The 19981-nt window shown below is 33.8% G+C and overlaps 1 protein-coding gene across 3 annotated transcripts; it reads right to left on the reverse strand.

The window, feature by feature from the left end:
• Positions 1-10840: 10840 nt before the first annotated feature.
• LOC132067934 (uncharacterized) lies at positions 10841-19729 on the reverse strand. 3 transcript variants are annotated; one of them, XM_059461345.1, is made up of 4 exons: positions 19572-19729; positions 17089-17923; positions 12084-12124; positions 10841-11987 (listed from the first exon to the last, which is right to left on the reverse strand). In XM_059461345.1, the coding sequence occupies exons 2-4, from the start codon at positions 17405-17407 to the stop codon at positions 11121-11123; spliced, it is 1227 nt and encodes a 408-aa protein (XP_059317328.1). In that variant the 5' UTR covers positions 17408-17923; positions 19572-19729; the 3' UTR covers positions 10841-11120. The 3 variants fall into 3 exon arrangements, with proteins under 3 accessions (XP_059317328.1, XP_059317329.1, XP_059317330.1); XM_059461346.1 differs by lacking the exon at positions 19572-19729 and adding an exon at positions 19311-19444; XM_059461347.1 differs by lacking the exon at positions 19572-19729 and adding an exon at positions 16806-16930 and having other exon boundaries at positions 17089-17227.
• Between the last annotated feature and the right edge of the window lie 252 nt (positions 19730-19981).

Consider the following 19981-nt stretch of genomic DNA (forward strand, 5'->3'; position numbering starts at 1 on the left):
TTGGAGTCATCATTTTGCTCCTAAACAAACCACGATTGTGCATATAAATTGAATTAGAAGAAAAATAAAAAGAACAATTATACAATTGCGTAAGGGAATTATCTAATCAATGAATTGAAGCATAGAACTAAAATTATTTTCAATATGAAACTAGCGCTTTTAGTCCCTCAATTATCAATAGAATTTTAATTTTTTGTCCTTGCAATTTATGATTAAGTACATTTAACATTCAATTAGTTGATATGAACCCTTTTGATCCCTCTGGATATGAATCTTTCTAAATTTTATGATGTATTAAGTTCCAAATGAATCAATTATTAATGTGTTATGTTAATTTTGTAGTGTTACTCCGCATTTGAAGGTAATGTAATTCTAAAAATAGTCTAAATATCACATATTTCTAAAATAAAGGATCAAGACCCGTAATTTATTAATAACTAAGGGATCAAAAGTGCAATTTTATCCACTGTTAACGTTCAGGTTTCCTACACTAGTTATCATTTTAGCCCTTTACAACTTTTTTTTTTTTTTTTTTTTCTTTTATATAGTTTTATGACTCTTTTATAAGATTTTGTTAATTTTTACACATAAAAGATGCTATTTTTAAATACATTTAGAGAGATCCAAAAGTTCATTTTTAGAGGGTAAATTTAGGGATCTCATTTTGAACCTATTCTCACCAATGTGAAAAACCAAACATCATCTTACTAGCTATTTACCACCGAGACCTAATGGTCATCTTACTTTATTAAAATTGTAGTTAGTCATTTATCTAGTAAAATACTGAATGACACCATTAGATAATGTCCAAACTGATGATACTCGTAAAGTCGGCTCAAGTATATTTTTTGGGTCCATTTATAAGATTAGCCGATTAGGTCAAAGATTTATCGATGTGTTGTGTTAATTTTGTATTGTTACTCCGCATTTGAAGGAAATGTAATTCTAAAAATAGTCTAAATATCACATATTTCTAAAATAAAGGGATCAAAAGTGCAATTTTATCCATTGTTAACGTTCATGTTTCCTACACTAGTTAGCCCGTTACAATATTTTTTTTTTAATAGTTTTATGACCTTTTTATAAGAGATTTTCATTTTTTACAAAAGATATGGAAAAAACACATAAAAGATTTGAAAAATTCATTTTCTTCTATTCAAATCGTAAGCGGGCAAGAGATCTCATTTCCTCCTATTCTAACCAATGTGAAAAACCAAACATCGTCTTACTAGCTATTTACTACCGAGACCTAATGGTCATCTTACTTTATTAAAATTGTAGTTAGTCATTTATCTAGTAAAATACTGAAAATGACACCATTGGATAATGTCCAAACTGATGATACTCGTAAAGTCGGCTCAAGTATATTTTTTGTGTCCATCTATAAGATTAGCCGATTAGGTCAAAGATTTATCAATGTGTTATGTTAATTTTGTATTGTTACTCCACGTTTGAAGGTAATGTAATTATAAAAATAATCTAAATGTCACATATTTCTAAACTAAAGGGATCAAAACCCGTAATTTATTAATAACTAAGGGATCAAAAGTGAAATTTTATCCATTGTTAACGTTCATGTTTGCTACACTAGTTACCATTTTAGCCCTTTACAATTTATTTATTTATTTATTTTTATGACCTTTTTATAAAAAATCTTCATTTTTTACATATAAAAGATCTGAAGAGTTCATTTTCTTCTATTCAAATCGTAAGCGGACAAGAGATCTCATTTCCTCCTATTCTCACCAATGTGAAAAACCAAACATCATCTTACTAGCTATTTACCACCGAGACCTAATGGTCATCTTACTTTATTAAAATTGTAGTTAGTCATTTATCTAGTAAAATACTGAATGACACCATTAGATAATGTCCAAACTGATGATACTCGTAAAGTCGGCTCAAGTATATTTTTTGGGTCCATTTATAAGATTAGCCGATTAGGTCAAAGATTTATCAGACGTATGGATATTGAACTATTATTCATGTTGATTATGACTTAAACTTGCAAAGTTATTCCACTACGTAATTTCCCAAATTGTGTGCTTTCTTTTTCCTTTATGGTCCTTCATTGAAAATTCAGAAGAAGAAAAAAGCAGATGTTAATGGCTAATTTAAGTATTTTTATCAATAACAACTTTAACAACATTCCCAGTAAGATTAATTATTATAATCACAAAAAAGATTAGTTATTATAAGCACGTAAACATCCTGAAGAAGAAAGGTATTCATTTCAACAATGGTGCTAACTGTATAATTCTAGCCCATTACTTAGCAAATTAGTCAAAGTTTTATTTATTCTGAATAAGGTCTGATAACAGATAAGAAAACCTCATAATTTCTTATCAGGAGAGGGGACCAAATTTGTTAATTACGCGTGTTATATCTTAATTAATAGTGAAAACGAAGGGAGTATAGATTCATCTTATCGAATGCATTTTCATATCCATATTTTGTACTACAAGTTGTTTCGACCAAAGATGCATTTTTTTTCCCCTTCAAATCCCTTTCAGATAATAATATCAAGAGTTGAGATGAAAATGAAAGAACTAAATCCCTGATTCCACGAATGCTAATTACCGTTAATTGTGGTTTAATAGCTAGCTACTTCTGATTTTGTATATCGTTGTAGGTCCACTAATCCCATTTTCCTGAACATGACTTGTCATTCAAATCTTTTAGTTTCGGACAATTACAACGCCCCCCCTCCCCACCCCCACCCCCACCCCCACTCCCACTCCCCAAACAAAAAAAAAATACAAAAAAATTTCCACCCAATCTTCACTCAGAAAATTCAAAAAGAAATACAAAAGAAAATTATTGGTCGTTGTCGATAGATGTAATCTCATGAGTTGCATCCTAATTGTTCGAATTTCATCCCTAATTAATTCCATCAGTTACGTATAGTGTTTTATTTTACCAAAAGCCTCTTTTTTAATCTCTCTTGCTATTCATAAATGAAAAAAAAGAGAAGGTCTATACACTTGATGTTTACACAAAATTGCATTAACATATTAAAATCATATGTAAATTGAGGTATAAATACATGCTTCCTAGTTTGCTTGGCACTATTTCTCTATTAGTCCCCTTCCAAAAAAATCGCATTTCCATATCTAGAATAATTAATTTTAAGTTTCTCTCCGTTAATGATACGCTTCTACAAGCACTAATGTTATGACGTGTTTAAAATTACAAGGTTAAAAAGTTTTATAGCCACCCAAATGTTATGACATATCTAAGACTACAGATTCTTAAAAAATTTCATTACTTCCTTAAATTTTGTGTCTCGCCAACTGTGTGTACGAATAAATTGAAACAAATAAAGTACTAATTAACCATATTAAGCCGATATAAATATACATAAAAGAGACGTTCCGTTTAAAGTAAATATCGAGTGTGAGTAAATATTTTTAATCAACCACCCCATCCCAAATAGTTGTAAAAGAAAATCTTTTTTCTTCTCCAACACTCTTATCACTCCAATCTTTGGTTTTGGACAATTATTTCACCACATCGTCCAAACCAACCCATCCAATCCTCTCCCAAAGTTCTCCAACAAGAAAAAGAATTAATTAATAATGTGTGAAGAGTTTTCCATGTCTGCCACGACATCCAGAAAAAGAAAAAGAGATAATCATTAAGTTAAAGAATATGATGATGGGGATCTACACGTGAAGTGAGGAGGCAACTTTCCATTTGGAAAATCTTGGAGCCACATGCACCTACACCTTTCATGCAACTTTTTGTCTACCAAAAAGTTATAATCAACTATTAGTAAAAGAAATTCCTTTGCTTCTTCTCGCCAACTAAACAATCCAACACAATAATAACTTTATCCATTCAAATATTTTAGATATACACAATACACATATAATGTATATATAGCCAATATGGTTTGTGGTGGGATGTTCGGGATCCCTCCACCCTTAGTTTGAGCCCTGGGAGTGGAAGAACTTTGGTTGGGAGCACCGCCCTAGAAATGGACCCTGCAGTGCGCGATTCGGATTTAGCCGGTCAAATTCTCAAATTGTAAACTTAAACGTTATAACTTGAAGATAATCAATTTATAATTTTGGTGGATTTTAGCTTATGTAGCACTTCTAACTGTTTGTCAAATGTGTAAATAAATCAATATGTCTTCTAAGCTGATTTTGACCACCTTAATTTTAAGTGTATCCAAAATACTTTTTATTATTAATTAATCAATATATATTATAAAGCTAGGTTTAGACAAAGTAATGTGACACCTCTCTATGACCCCCATTCCTATTTATCTTTTTTCTTCTTTTTCTAGACATTATTACCCTACTCTTTTCAATTTTGATAAAACAATAATAAGTTATTATTAAAAGAAAAACAACGCTGCACCCATTTACCCTTCACCATTAATAATTAACTCCAATTCAATGTTAATAATAGCTATAGTGAATGTGGTTATTACTGTTAAATATTCGTGCATGTTCTTTCCAAAATGGTAAACCTAAGTCCCTTAGTTTCTAAGCTTTAATTTTTGTTCTTTTATCTTCCTACCGTATAGCCTTTGGGTATCCTTTCTGTCACTTTATAATATGCACAAGTTTAGAATGGTTCATCATTCATGTTGATCCCATTATTTTTTCTTTTAAAAAAATCTTTGGTTTCTGTGGCTGTTCATCAGCATATGTTACAGGTAAATAAAATATTCCTCCCATAACTCTCATACTATTTGAGTTTGTTTTTAACAGAATCCTCCTTTTAAAGATTTTTTTTTCATTTTGTGTTATGTATTTCTAACATTATTTGACAATTGTAAAATTAAGTCGGTTAATTTATATAATGATATTAAAAAGTAGATTGTTACTATGAAATAACTTAAACCTAATACCATAGTACTATAGAATACTTAAAGTGAATCGGTTTTTAAATTTTCACGCATAAGCAAAAATGAATAAGAGTGTGCATGCTTTCATCTTCAAGGAATGACCTATCTGTTAATATTGTGGGTAATCATTCCTTTTACTATATTAATTATTTCATTGGATTTGTCATGTTATTCCCTTTTCTATGATTTATTGTTTTAGGTCTATCATGTTTAAGTTTAGGGGGTGATTTTTTAGATTTATCATAACCATAAATTTATACAGTTATTTTGGTCAGACTAATAACTTCAAAGTTATATTAATGGCTACTAATATAGAGGACATATTTTAGAGACCTAGAGAGCGTCTTCTTCATATCCTTTTTTGGTTAATTTGGTGACAATATTAAGATATTTGACCATTTACTACTTTTCAGACTACATTAGGAACAAAGCTTGCTGAAATGCATAAAGCGACAAAATCTGAGAAGGGTTTGGGCTTTCATGTTGACAATAGTAGTGGCAGGTAGCATGGCACGACGTTTCTAAAATTTTCCAGTATGAAATGTGTTTCGGAAAAAAACCACTACTACTTCCATAAGCCTCTTAAATTTCTTAAGAGATTTATACATTATATCTTTAATACGGACCAACTTCTTACTGTTAGCCAATTCCATCTCCTAATATAATTGTTAGTGAATCTTGAACATTAATGTTTTGCTGGAATGACACCGTGACGTTGTGCCTGGAAAATGAAGTATCCATAGAAGATGATAAAGCATGACTTTATGTGGGAATATATATATATATATAAAGTTGCCGTGAAAAGAACAAAAAATCCTAAATAAAAAGTGTCAATATACACTTTTTATTTAGGATTTTTTTTTGTGGCAACTTTTTTTAAAATTTTCCTAAGTCCATTTGCTTAGGTCATTTTGTTCAAAAGAGGGTTATCTTATTGGGATAAATACTCCCATGATTATAGTATAGAATTTATCATGATTTTAACTCAACCAAACAAAAGATAGATTATCCATGATTGGAACTTTAAGTTTTGCAAAATATCTTTGACATGAATTTTATAAATTAGACTATCTTCTCCAAGAAAACTTGAACATACTTGTAATTTTTGTAAAAATCAATCTTTTGGTTATTTAAGATTAAGAAATAGAAAAAGACCATTTCATAAATAAGTAGAAGACTATTTCATAACAAGTAAAAGATCATTTTATGACAGCGCGAAGCGCAGGAAGATTCACTATTAAAAGTATAACTAAAAGGCTTTGAGACTAGATATATAATTGATCAGTTGCATAATTGAGTTTTCTCTTTCTTCATATGTTTTGACTACATTATAAAAACTAAAGATATTGTATTACGTTATATAATTTTTACAAGTGACTACAGTTTAAATCTGTTTAACTCATCAAATTCAAAGTTTTTGATAAAATATTATTCATCAACCTAATATTTTAAAATTTAATCACATGAATTGAAATATTAAAAAGAAAAAAAGCCCTTCTAAATTTTCTCTCTCTTAAAATTTTCTATGTGGGTTAAAGTTGGATGATGGCTAATAACTGGGTGGCCTTTATCTGTTCTACTAAAGTGACAATAACCTATAGGCTCTCACTGAAGAAGATATATCGACAAGCATATGCACATGGGATGAGTGGCCCAAATTTTGACTATGCTCGAAGCATCAATTCTCTATAATAAATTTGATTTTGGCATCACCCCTACAAAGAGGAAAAAGAAATAAATAGCAATAGCTATCTAAGAAAGAAAGCAAATTACTATTGTTAATGGTTTGATGCGCAACTTACACATTCATGATACAAATAAGCACTAAAATAAGCAATAGCCCACTTGTTTGACATAGCTTGATAAGAACTTTTCAAAAGTTGCAATAATGTTAGAAGATATATCTATATTACATGCATATGGTAAGTGGCTGATTCAAAATTTAGACGTTATTAATCCTGAGTTGAAAGAGTGAATTTCAAAATATATTGCTAACTCTTTTATATATATATATAGGGTTCACCAGAAGCATTAGTTTCTACATCATGACATGCAAACTCATTGTTGGATCCGCTACTATATTATATACATCCAATTGCATGTACATCTCTCATACGGATGTGTAGATATGCAATACAACGTATGATATCTTCTTTGACTAACTTAAAAGTATATTTTTGAAGAATAAACATAAAGTATCCATATCTGTGATATATCAGTGTGAATAGTTATGTGAAGTCAAATGAAATGATTCATGTAGCATTGATAAATATTGAGACATTTCAACAGTAGTATTAATATGATGTAGGATGAAATTCTTGCTTTGAGAACAGTTTTTCACATGTAAGGGCCAGCATGTTTGAGCCCACGAGGAACTCAATTTAATTTGAATGTGTTTTTGGCCATTTTGTTTGTTCAAATACAGCACAGTGGACCCAGTGTCACATGGTTTCACAAGCATTATTAACACCAACAGAGCTGGTACACTTGCATCAAAAGAGCTTTCTCAGTGTACTTAGCTCAATGTCCATAGTAACTACTCCTATCGAACGTTCCAACCATAACTAACAACCCCTTAAATTTATTACTCCCTCGGTCCAATTTATGTGAAATGTTTAACTGAGCACAAAATTTAAGAGAAAGACGATATTTTTTTAAATTTGTGTTCTAAGATAATCATAATTTTTTTTATGGCTATAAATAATTTCATTAAGGATATTTTAATAGAAAGATTGAAGTAAATTTTTAGCACTAAATATGAAAAGATGATGTTTTCTTGGGCGGACTAAAAAGAAGAGTGTCACATAAAATGGACGGAGGGAGTACTAGTTTTTATAACCTTTTGGTATTCGATCCTCACAAATCAAGATTCACGATAAGTAAAGTTCATAAAGGGAAAGCGCTCTCTGCCTTGAGTTTTTCCATCCGCCTCTGGTTTAGGTAAAACCTCCACAAATGTACAAACGGATTCCTATTGCAGTACGTTGTGGTAAAATTGGCCTTAGTAGTCTTATGTCTGCTGTTTTTTTTGACTTATCAGCAAAGATATTTCTTTTTTGCAATCAAGAACTTCGAATGTCAGTCTCATATACTGTACTATTTACCTTAAAAGAAGGAAAACCCAATTTCATTACCTCAACCTTTTGTTTGTCTACAATAAACAAGAAAAGAAAAATTGAATAAGGATTTAAGTAATTTCTGTTTTACTGAAACTAGTTGGACCACAATATGATATGGGCCATTTCAACTTTCAATAGCACATTTTATAACGCTGACAACAACCTTGTAAAATAATTACTTATCATATTTTTCTCTTTTTAAAAAATAAATAAATTATGACAGTATAAATGTAACGCAATAAGGGTAATTTAACATGTTGTAGAAGTTTTTGCCTTGTTTTTCAAGCCACTTACTATCTGTATGTAAGTAATCTAATAGTGTAAGTTTACACTGTTAGTATATATAGATTATATATACCAGTTAGTTGGGAATATGTTTTAGTGTTAATATGTTAGTTTTAGTTTTTATGTTTTGTAAAAGTCTTTTAGCTCTATTTGAGATTTTTGTGCTAGTTTAAAGAGCCTTTAGTACATTTTATTTTTATTTTGTATAATGTTGATTTGAGATGAATTTAAATTAGGGATTGTAACTTTCCATTTGTCGCTCAACGAGGAAACATTGCTCGTTTCTTATGGTGAAACATGGTCACTTGAGGATTCATATAGCCGATCCATACTTGATCAATGTTAAAGTATAGTAATTGTGCGATCCATACTTGATCAATATTAAAGTATAGTAATTGTTGTTGTTGTGTATTGACGTATAAACCTTTTTAAAAAATAATTAACAAAGCAATTGGGACCCCAAAGAATATAAAAACCAACATTTTGAGAAGTTTCAACCTCTCAAAATATTATTCGTTGCTTGATTCTTACTACGTTTTTATAAAGTTACATGTAGTGAGTAAAGTAATACACATTCACAATTATTTGTGGAAAATAATTCTTTAGTAATGAATATTGGAGGAATCCTATGTTATAGTGGCCTCAAACGTAAGAAGGAGACTTCAAGGGTGGCCTTTCACATAATAAAAGAGATATTGTTATATATGTCCCATGTATAGCTCATCATATTTATTACTCCGTAATATAAACATATTTGGTCCAAGATGTGTTGGCAACTTGTCAAGGACCATTTTCCTTATCAAATCCTTAAATGCCTTTCACACTCCAAAATTCTTCGATTCGACATTCGATTTGCTTGTCCACTAGAGAGTAACATCCACTGTTTAAAAAAGAGAGGAAAAAAACAAGTAATTATGGTGGAATCTCCAACGTGAATATATCATCTAGATAAAGGGTTTATCTCAATGGAGCAAACTGATGGAATATGATAAGGTTGTGAACATGTTAAAAGAAAGGGTGATTTTTTTTTAGTCAAAATATGTTAAAAGGGAACAATTTTGGCAAATAGACAATGTGATATTGAGATTGGAGTAAAAATAGAACAAAGGTTAATTAAGCACATTAAACGATTCATTTGGGGGTCCTTTTTCTAGATACAGGTGCAGTTGTCTATTTTCTTTTTTTTTCTTTTCTTCTTTAGACATTTAGTACTCGAAATTTACAGGTGGGACTTATACTTGAGGTGGATTGACTTATTCGAATTCTTGTCCAGAAAATCCATCAATAATGGATAAAGGTTCCCAGTGTTTTTTTTTTTGGCTTGAAAAGTTCTTATTTAAGCCCATCCAAACAGGCTCCTTGTCCAGAAAATCCATCAAGGGGATAAAGGTTCCCAGTGTCCCAGTTGAGAAGTTCTACATTCATAGAGCTCGAAATCGATATCTCTAATTAAGAGTAGAGGAATGCCAACGTCAGTGGATTTCAATTTCTAAATACAATTGTAGTTGTCTACTTTCATTTTTTTTCTTTAGACATTCCCCGAAACTCACTTATTCGGTTAATTTGGATTTGCTAAGGAGATAAATCACTCCTTATCAAGAAGTTCTACATTCACAAAATTCAAATATTTGAAATAAAGAGCGGACGAATTCCAAATATTTGAAATCCAACGTCAGTGGATTTCAATTTCTAAATACAATTGTAGTTGTCTACTTTCATTTTTTTTCTTTAGACATTCCCCGAAACTCACTTATTCGGTTAATTTGGATTTGCCCACTAAGCCCACTAAGGAGATAAATCACTCCTTATCAAGAAGTTCTACATTCACAAAATTCAAATATTTGAAATAAAGAGCGGACGAATTCCAACCATCCCCCCTCCCTCTCCTCTAAAATCCTCAACCTTCCATGGTCAATTTGTGAAATTGAAAGGCCATCAAAAGTAGGCAACATGGACTCTATTGCAATAGAGGAACTTTACTGCAAGAGGAGCTTTCTTCGGCCCAAATAAAGATTGATGTTTTGTCATTCTTGACAAAGCTCAAACTAGCTTGGAAGAAGTGCCAAGGTTGAATATTGGAATTGGACTTGGCATCAAAAGTTGTGAAAAGCCACATTTTCACTGCTGAATGTGATACTGATGGCCACTTAGTTGAAAGCTTCAGACCTTTTCTTACAAAACAAAATGTCAAGATATAACAAGATAGTGGACCATAAGGTTTCTTCAAATAATGAGGTTATGAGGATGTTATGTCGGTACAAGCACGCATTTTTGTTGTAATAATAGATAGTGTCAAGCCCGTTTGCACGTATCACAATTCGTCCTAAATTATTTCTTGATTAGACCAACCATTACCAGAGTTCAATTGTTTATATGAATAAATTTAATGGATTCAGCCACCTTGATGCAATGCAGCCAGCTATCAGTTAATGAAAAAGGGTACAGTGAAACTACATTAGCACAAAGCTGTTGGAATTCTAGCTAGAATTTCAGGGAAAATTTGCATACCTTACCACCTAAAAGTTTAGGTTTTACTGCTTTTCAAGTAAACATCCACGTGACGCACAAACGACAATCCGTTCGATGCCTACGACTTGCATATCATGATTTCCATCATAGTAGGAAATACACATTCTGGTTCAATGATCAAGATCAGTTTTAAACATACACAAAGATGCAATTTGTTTGAAGCCTTCTAAGTACATATCCAATTTCAGCTACATTACATTTTACAACATGATTAAGCCACTAAAGATTCTAATTCAATAAACAGGAACAGCTTAAGATGATTAGGAGACCAACGACCAAAAGTCACGGAAATCAGCCTGCAATTTATATACAAAACTCCATTGTTGTTACTTCAGCCCCGAACCAGCTGATGCTTTTGAAGATCCCACCATTGCATGATCAACTGAACCAATAAATAGCTGTGATGAAAATGTATTAGTTTTTCTTAACTTCCCTGGAAATTCCTTGCCAGAATTACCCTTCAAAGAAAGATTTTTCCTAATCCGGTTCTTGTTTAGAGAGAGCATAGTGCCACGAGATTGTGCTTGCAAAGCCCCTTCGACACAATCTCCAGAATGAGCACAGCCCCAAGGCTTGGATGGACCTTCTTCACTGAAAGTTTTAAGCCTAGGAAAGAACTTGGAAAAAACTCGCTGCTCTGGAGAAGAACAACCCTCTTCAAGCTTGGCACAAAGGGGGCATGGAGGATCACTTTTACATGATTTTGGTGTAGCTTGCTCCAAACATTCAGCATGAAATACATGGCGACATGAAAGGACCCCAGCAACTGGCATATCTCCACTTCTCACAATTCGTCGGGAACTCCAAGGTGATCTTTGAGAAAGAAACCTCTCACACAACCCACACCTGAAACCATCTGAAGGGTTACAAGCTTTACTTAAGAAGTCAGATTGAAAAGATTCAGAAGCCTCTGTGAGGTCAAGACTGCCACTAGCACTACTCAACCGGTGTTTATCTCTTTGTGGCGTTGAGGCATCAAGTTCCAAAAAACCAGCTGACAGGCTGTCAATAGCTTCTCTTCTAGGTGTTGATGTATCAGTTGGAAATGACAGAGGATGTATGGGTTTAGACATAAAGAAACGGCGACTTGGGAAGCTACGATAAGATGAATGGGACTTGGTGATTGAATCACAGTCACTACTGTCAGATCGGGATGAAGTTGAGCCTCTGCCATCCCTCGCAATTGATGTTCCCTATCAAGAAATTCATTGTCAAAAGAAAGTTGGACTTAAAGTTACAGACCTTCAGAAGAAAGTGGATAGTGGAGAAAAGCAAAGACAGATACATACCTCCATTGTGGGTGAAAATGAAAATGGCCTCGTGATTTCATCTACCAAGCAAAAAATAAGGCAAAGTTATCAGTAAAAGAATAATATACAGAATTGTGGCATTCATAACAAAGCGTTGGCTGAAACAGTGACAGAATTGATTCTTTAAGCATATCAACTTGCAACTTCAGGTTGTGCTCAACATGAAATGACCATAAATTTAGCCATCGCCAAAGGGGAGACCATGCTCACCCAGAGTGTTTTACTCCATATAACTACACTGATAAAAGCATACTTCAATATCATGTTGAGACAGATTGGCTTTTCTATGTTAATATTGTTAGCTCTTCTCTCTCTCTCTCTCTCTCTTTTATAATAACCGAGACGGAGATTGTGGATAATGAGTCTTCCTCTCTACCTTAAATACCAAACTCGGGGATCTGTAATTGTCTTTTGAATCAACTTTTGGGTGTTCTAAGCATATTATGACTTGCGAAATAGATTAAATGTCACTTGAGAATTCTTTTTATAGGTAAATATGTTACTTAGAGTTACCATCTTATTTGATGTAATGGTCTAACATCTCCCAAAGTTTCCAAGATTTCATCTCATCCTAACTTTGTCGGATACAATTTCCACATTTGTGCCACATAATCCACCCATCCTAATACTTCTTCCTTGTCAACATCCCTTATTCCTCTCCCAAGTATCAAATGCAATTGAAACTAATGGGATTTATCAAAATTAATCTCCCTCCCTCCCTTCCATGTATTGGTCATACAATAATGTTCAAAGAGATGATACTTTAAGAGTCACAGGATAAAAGAAGAGAAGAAAGTTTAGTTATACAAACCAAGCAAAGAATATACTAATTTGTGTGAGCCAAACAAACAATTGAGGCTGCAAGTAAGCCTGTTTGCTACTTAGAGCTTAAAGAAACCAGATGTTTATTGAAACCACAAAAGACCTATTTATTCTAGATTACAGCTTCGTAGGGGGGTCTCTTTAGTTAAGTCTCTGATTTTACACATATGATTATCGTTCGGTTTGCTCCAAATCATCCATATATCACGATAAGGAGTAACTCCTAGACTCCTTCGCTGTGTATCTTCTCAATCAATGACCTTCAATTAGCAGATATATCAATTTCAAACAGAGTATAACTAGAAGCTAACAAATTTCAAGTTCACACTGCTTCAATATCAAGTTGGCAGAGTTATAGTAAACTAGTTATCTAACACATTTTTGAGAGGTCTGACTAAGACTTATTTTACTAATGCCTCAAAAGCATATACGAAATTATGATAAACAAATTTAGATTTTTCCTATAGCTCAAACTTTGTTTAGGTTTCATATAGAAACCTGGAGAAGAGTGTGTCTACTGGAAGCCAGGAGAAAGAACTCAGGCCAATTTTTTTATAAGTCCGGTGTCAGGACCATCTTGCGCACATCTAGACTAATTCCATGGGGTACCTACCACCTCTGACCAACACGGGTGCCGGATAACTTCGTCACCCAAGACTTGGACAGATGGAAAAAAAAAACACGTGTTTTTGTTTTCACCGAGATTAGAACTTGAGACCTCATAGTTCACCTCATTGAAAAGCTCAACGTTCCATTCTTTCTTAATCATGTAAGACATATTCATTGATAAAAGAAAAGAAAAGAAAAAAAAAGGACCTCCCCACTCAATACGGCCACCTTTTTGTAGTTTATATACCAAACTATAGGATCTTAGGTAGAAAAAGAGGCGAAAAAATGCATCAAAAGGAATTGGCATCATTCACCAATTATGTGGTAGATGAGAATGGAAACTCAATTGTTCCCATGCAGGAAAAAGCGCTTGCGCTGATCTTTATTTGCCTAGAACCCAACATCCAACCATCGTATTCGTCCTAGTCCAGGAATAACAACAACCACCCAGTGAAATCCCACAACGTGGGGTCTAGGCCTCTCGGGAGGGTAGAGTGTACGCAGACCTTACTCCTACCAAGGTAGGACGGCTGTTTCCGAAAGACCCTCGGCTCAATAGAAAGCATAAAAAGAGGTCAGATAAGGCCATGAAATTCAAAGCGATATGTAAATGAAAATAACGAAAGCGACTAAGCTAGGAATAGTAGGAGGAATTACTAGTACTCCTTTCATTTCAATTTATGTGAACCTATTTTACCGGGCATACAAATGAAGACTTGTGAAACTTGTGGTCTCAAACATGCCATAACATTTATGTGGCTATAAAAAAAATTCACATTAAGGGTAAAATGGGAAGTTCAATATAAACCACTTCCAACTTTAGAAAGGAATCATTCTTTTTGGACTAAAAAGAAAATAGGGTCGCATAAATCGAAATGGAGAATTTAGCAATGGTATGAAAAATTGATGACAACGCTGAAGAGGAAGACTCACTCAGAACCAAATTGGTGATCACTACGGCCCTGCACCAGTGAGGCAACTTTTTCTTTCATCCTGGTATCGAAAGATTCATTATGATACTAAATCGAGAAAAAGGAGAAGGAGAATCATTTGGAGGGAAGTTCGCAGACTTCATATGGAGCAAGGATAAAGAAGAAGCTTGCTATACTATTAAGGTCACCATAGAACTAGTCAAATCAGAAGAATCTTCATAATGCTGGATGCGTTGGAATGTGCTAATAATGAAACTAGCCCAAATAAAATTCAAAAAATATAGAAGATTCAAATAGCCGGGCGTAATTGTTCTTGCATGTTGATGAGTCCAAAACCAACATCTTGCATAATATTGTGCATAGAAAACAATTTCAGGAAACATATTGTGCTTAATAACATAACAAGAATCAAGTTCTTTTATTATTAAAAAAAAAAAACTAGGGAACTCGCATAGCAAAAATCAAGTTCTTAAAGTTTTAGTGCGTAAATATTGCAGGTAATGACTAACTTTGGGTTAAAAATGTCCAAACCAACACCATTCAATGACTCCATGAAAGAATCACAGTGGGCCGAACAAAAAACATTTGTCATCCTAGAAAGAATGTCCAAGAATTCTGAAGTACGCTACTTTTCAACCTTTGCTTATTCATGTTATCCTTCTTGTACAAAAATGCACTAGTGTCAATTCACCTGACCAAAAGAGAGTTCTCTCTTATTTTGTTAGAGCAACTTTTCCTTCTAACCGTGTATCCAATTATAACCTCAAACCCTGAATGACAAAGCTTATTATCCTCAAAATTTCAGATCAGCTAACACAAAATTGCTATCTTATTTCAGCATCAATTAGACATCATTTCAACAAATTACCAACATGTCCAACACTATTTTATCCAACTATGACATTCTAACTATTATCTTTCTTCTTTTAATAACTATGGTGTCCAAACCAGCTTGCGCGCAACTAATTCCACGGGATACCCGCTACCTCCCATCAACAAGGCTCGGACATATGGGAAGAAAGCACCTAGACCTAGTGTTTTTACCTCCGCAAGGTTTTAAACAGGAGACCTCATGATTCTCAATTCACTTCATTGATATCATCTTAAAGAAACCCAATTCCAATATCAAAGACAAATAATAATTTTTTTCCCTTCAACTTTAACTAATAAATCCAATTAATGAACTACACCAAAAAGCAACTAAAGAATACACAAAAGCTCATCCAGGACCAAGCTTAGTTTTGCACAAGCATTGCGCCTTTACATAGGTTACCCACCAACTATGTTGCTCGGACCCTTCACTTTTGCTGCCGCACCCGTGTCCAACACGACATGACACCGACACCGACACCGGATTCGTGTCGGATCTGGTCAAACGACATTGGATACTTCGACCAAATCCATGGACCAATCTGAGAAAAAAATTGAGGCCAAATTGAAAGACACGGAGAGCTCTTGAAGAGTGGACACTTATTGTATCTAGAAGAGTTTCAAGTTAATTAAAAATTAATATTTAATTATAAATGAAAGATAACTATAAAAAATTGTTTTTGTTTTTTATTTCTAGGCATAGATTTAGTTATTTTTCTTATAATTTTGAATTATTTTAGCCGAATCCCCGCACCCGTATCCGCACCTGGATCCGTACCCCCGAATCTTAAAATTTAGATTATGCCGAATCCGACCTCTAGATCCGTACCCGTATCCGACACTCGACACCGAGTCCGAGCAACATAGCCCACCAATGGTTGAGCCCCATCTTATAGGTTTTACAATAGACAATTTTCTTACAAAGGTCCAGTCCTAGATACTGAAATACTCTAGAGGTGGATACTAATGCAGCGATAAGACTAGTCTTATTCGAGAACATGTCGACTATTGAAAAAAAAAAAATTGAGGAAACATATCCCTTTGCTTTTCCTTTTGCCTTCTTAAGATTAACCACCTGAATGAGACCCTCATTGATATTAGCCTTTCCAACATCTGATGCTTTAGATTCATATGTGAGCCTATTGTTCATCTTTCCAAAGTTGGGAGGTTGGACCAATTATCCTTGGTTCCACTTGCATCTCAGGAAATACTTTGAACCCCCTTTCATTTCCCTCTCCTTCACATATGGATCCTACAGCTACTCCCCTTCACCTGGGCATAGCACTAGCCATGTTGTAAATTTTAAGGCCTATAATACTCTACTAACAAGGCCTTCGGATCCACAGCTGCAGCAAGCAAACTGAGCCATCGCTTACAAAAGGCATGCAGGAAGTTACATATGGGCTTAATTTACCTAATTCTAGATCTTTTTGCATTTTAGATCGACACCAAGTCAGTCCAAAATTACCTTGCATCACAGTGTCTCATAGAATATCCCCATGCACGAGCAATACAGAATAGCACAAGCAGACAGATGAGAACCTTGTATCAAACTCCAGACAAATCACAAACTATCCACAAATAAGTATATACCTATATATGAAAAAACCATCAGCTGATTACTCAGTCAACATAAATGAAGCTAGTAATGGCAGAAAACAAACAGTGCATGAGTACGAGACTACAACCCAACTAAGCATCCTTGGAAGTTCAAGTCATATACCCAAAAAATGCAAAATCAGCATGCTTACCCCTCCTTGAAGTGTCATAATCATCAACGTTGATTTCTTGGATAGCTGGTGGAGTCCACTGTTGTGCCGGAGAGATGTCCGATGGACTGCTATAGTATGCACCAACACCATCTGATATGAGATATTGGTGATTGGCCAATTGGTTTCCCCTCACCCAACTTCTACTCTCTCTACTGTTTGACGAAGCAGAAGATCCATACAATTGAGCTCCATCATTAGAGCCAAAAGATAATGCTTCAGGTTGGAAGCGGAAATCCCATCTGGATGGTGCTGGTGAGAAGCTTGAATTAGTCCGCCAGTATGGCTCATGTGGCCCCATGGACCATTCTCCGCTAGCTGAAGTGGAACCATGTGGCCTTGCAGCCACACAACAAAGGGACCCCGTCTTAGCTATGTTTTACAAGACTCACAAGTATTATGTTGGTGCTTGCTTCTATCAATTCTCAATTTTCAAAATAAACGGGTAACTCTAGTAACTACTCCATTCAGTTTCCGCCACACAACAAAGGGACCCCAATTTAGCGATGCTTTTCAGTTCTCAATTTTCAATGTAAAAAAGGTAATTCTAGTAGCTATTCCATTTCTACCTGTATCTAGCACCACGAGAGTGAATTTCTTCCTCGCTGCTTCGGACTACTTCACATGTCCTTATCAAATGCTCCTTTTATGTGCAAATACCATTTATATACAACAATTCCGTGAAAAGCGTACAAGCATGGCATGACTAGGTCACCAAGGTACTCAGACAAAGCTGAACTATACGGATGCAAGAAAATACCACATCCAGGAAGTGCTGATAACAGTATTATCCTTTGCTAGTTTGATAATCACCAATCTACATTCATGAGACGGAAAAAGTCAGGACACAGTATAGAAGGTTACCAGCAGCAGTCAGATTTAGAAGGCCGGATAAAAAGGAAAAACATTAAGTGCAACTAACATAGAAAACTAAATCTAAATAACACCAAGGTTCATAACATGAAAGCAATAAATGGCATAAAGAGTTGTTCTTTAAGGTGATGAACAAAGGCAGTGAAGCTTTGACCTGAGGAGCTAAATGGGTCCAATTCACATCGGACGGAAGTTAATTGTATTTGTTATATTCTTCTGATAATGTGAGTAACTTCCCAATTAAGATCCCCAAAATTGAAGTATCACTGCTCATAACTTTCTCTCCCTTACAATAGTGGGTTTTACACTGTCACTTTACTCAATTAATCAATAAGGACACCTCAATCCCAAACTGGTCGAGGCCAGCCAAATCCTTCATACAATCCGGTCAATACAAGCCATTTCATCCATCACCTCACCCAAAAACAAATTGGAAAAATGAGATTCGAGAAGGAAAATACTAGTTTATTTGATCCTTAAGTCTCAGCACATTGTCATACTGCATATAAAATTTCCTTTCTTTTTTCATTTTTCTTTCACAAGTAGTGCACACGAACATTAAACAGTAAACAATTTCATCTAAAGAAACACAATAATTATAAGTCCACCATGATAACCACAACTACATACAAAGCCAATGAAATGAAGAGTTAAGTAGAAGGGAACTACCAAAGCCACTCTAAACAAATATTATAACCTTATCAAAACATTATTATTATACTACCAATTATTAGAAACCCAATATAACTTTGAAACCCCACATAGTAATAACCATGACCCAACTCCAAAAACACTTCAAAAAATTATCTTAATCCTCAAAAACCAAGGTGGGGAAAAAAAGACACAATCTTTACCTTGTCAAAACATTATTACTATACTACCAATTACTAGAAACTCAATATAAAATTTGAAAACCAACATAATAATAACCAAGACCCAACTCCAAAAACACTTCAAAATCTGATCTTAATCCTCAAAAACCAAGGCAGGCCAAAAAAAAAAAAAAGACACAATTTTTACCTTATAAAAACATTATTATTAAAGTACTAATTATTAGAAACCCAATATAAATTTGAAACCCCACAGTAATAACCAAAACACAACTTCAAAAACACTTCAAGAACTGATCTTAATCCTCAAAAACCAAGATGAGGAAAAAAAGACACAATTTTTACCTTATCAGAACATTATTATTATAGTACCAATTATTAGAAACCCAATATAAATTTGAAACCCCACACAATAATAACCAAGACCCAACTCCAAAAACACTTCAAAAACTAATCTTAATCATCAAAAACCAAGGAGGAAAAATACAATACACAATCTACCTGAAATGAAATTCCCAATTACTATTATACTATCAATTATTAGAAATACAAATTTGAAACCCCACACAGTAATAACCAAGACCCAACTTCAAAAACACTTCAAAAACTGATCTTAATCCTCAAAAATCAAGAACAAGAAAAAAAGACACAATTTTTATTACTACCCAAAACCCTAATATCAATAGTAGAGAAATGTATGCATGTAAGTGAAGAGTTGGAGTTATAAATAGAGTATTTAAAAGGGTGTTGAGTGAAGCTTACAAATGTTTGAATTATTGGTGCTGATTATTGGAATATTACAGAGGAGTGAAGACACTGAAAATGGTTTTTGAAGGAATAAAAATGTCTGCTGTGCAAATGTGAATAAAAACCCTAACTTCTCGCTGATACTGTATTATCTTATTTTATGTAATCTTTTTGCTATGGAGTCCTTCAATTGTTGCTTTATTCATGCATGGTCCTACTGATTTTATGATTTGCATCTATGCCCTATCACAAGTACTGCAAAGTGCAAACTTCTGCCAATGGGCTATTTTTGTGACTAGAAGTCTAGACCAATTCTTAGAGCCCGTTTGGATTGGGCTGATAAATTCTTTATAAAAATTCGTTTTCGAATTTTTTTGTTTAGTCCAAATTAAAGATATTTTGTCTTAAAATAAATTTAAAAATAA

This window comes from Lycium ferocissimum, chromosome 8 (assembly GCF_029784015.1).
Source record: "Lycium ferocissimum isolate CSIRO_LF1 chromosome 8, AGI_CSIRO_Lferr_CH_V1, whole genome shotgun sequence".
Lineage (NCBI taxonomy): Eukaryota > Viridiplantae > Streptophyta > Magnoliopsida > Solanales > Solanaceae > Lycium > Lycium ferocissimum.

Coding starts and splice junctions, on each gene's coding strand:
- LOC132067934 (XM_059461345.1), bottom strand. CDS start 17,407: ATGGGGCCACATGAGCCATACTGGCGGACTAATTCAAGCTTCTCACCA. Junction 12,125..17,088: donor TTATGACACTTCAAGGAGGG/GTAAGCATGCTG, acceptor TTTGCTTGGTAG/ATGAAATCACGAGGCCATTT. Junction 11,988..12,083: donor CATTTTCACCCACAATGGAG/GTATGTATCTGT, acceptor ATTTCTTGATAG/GGAACATCAATTGCGAGGGA.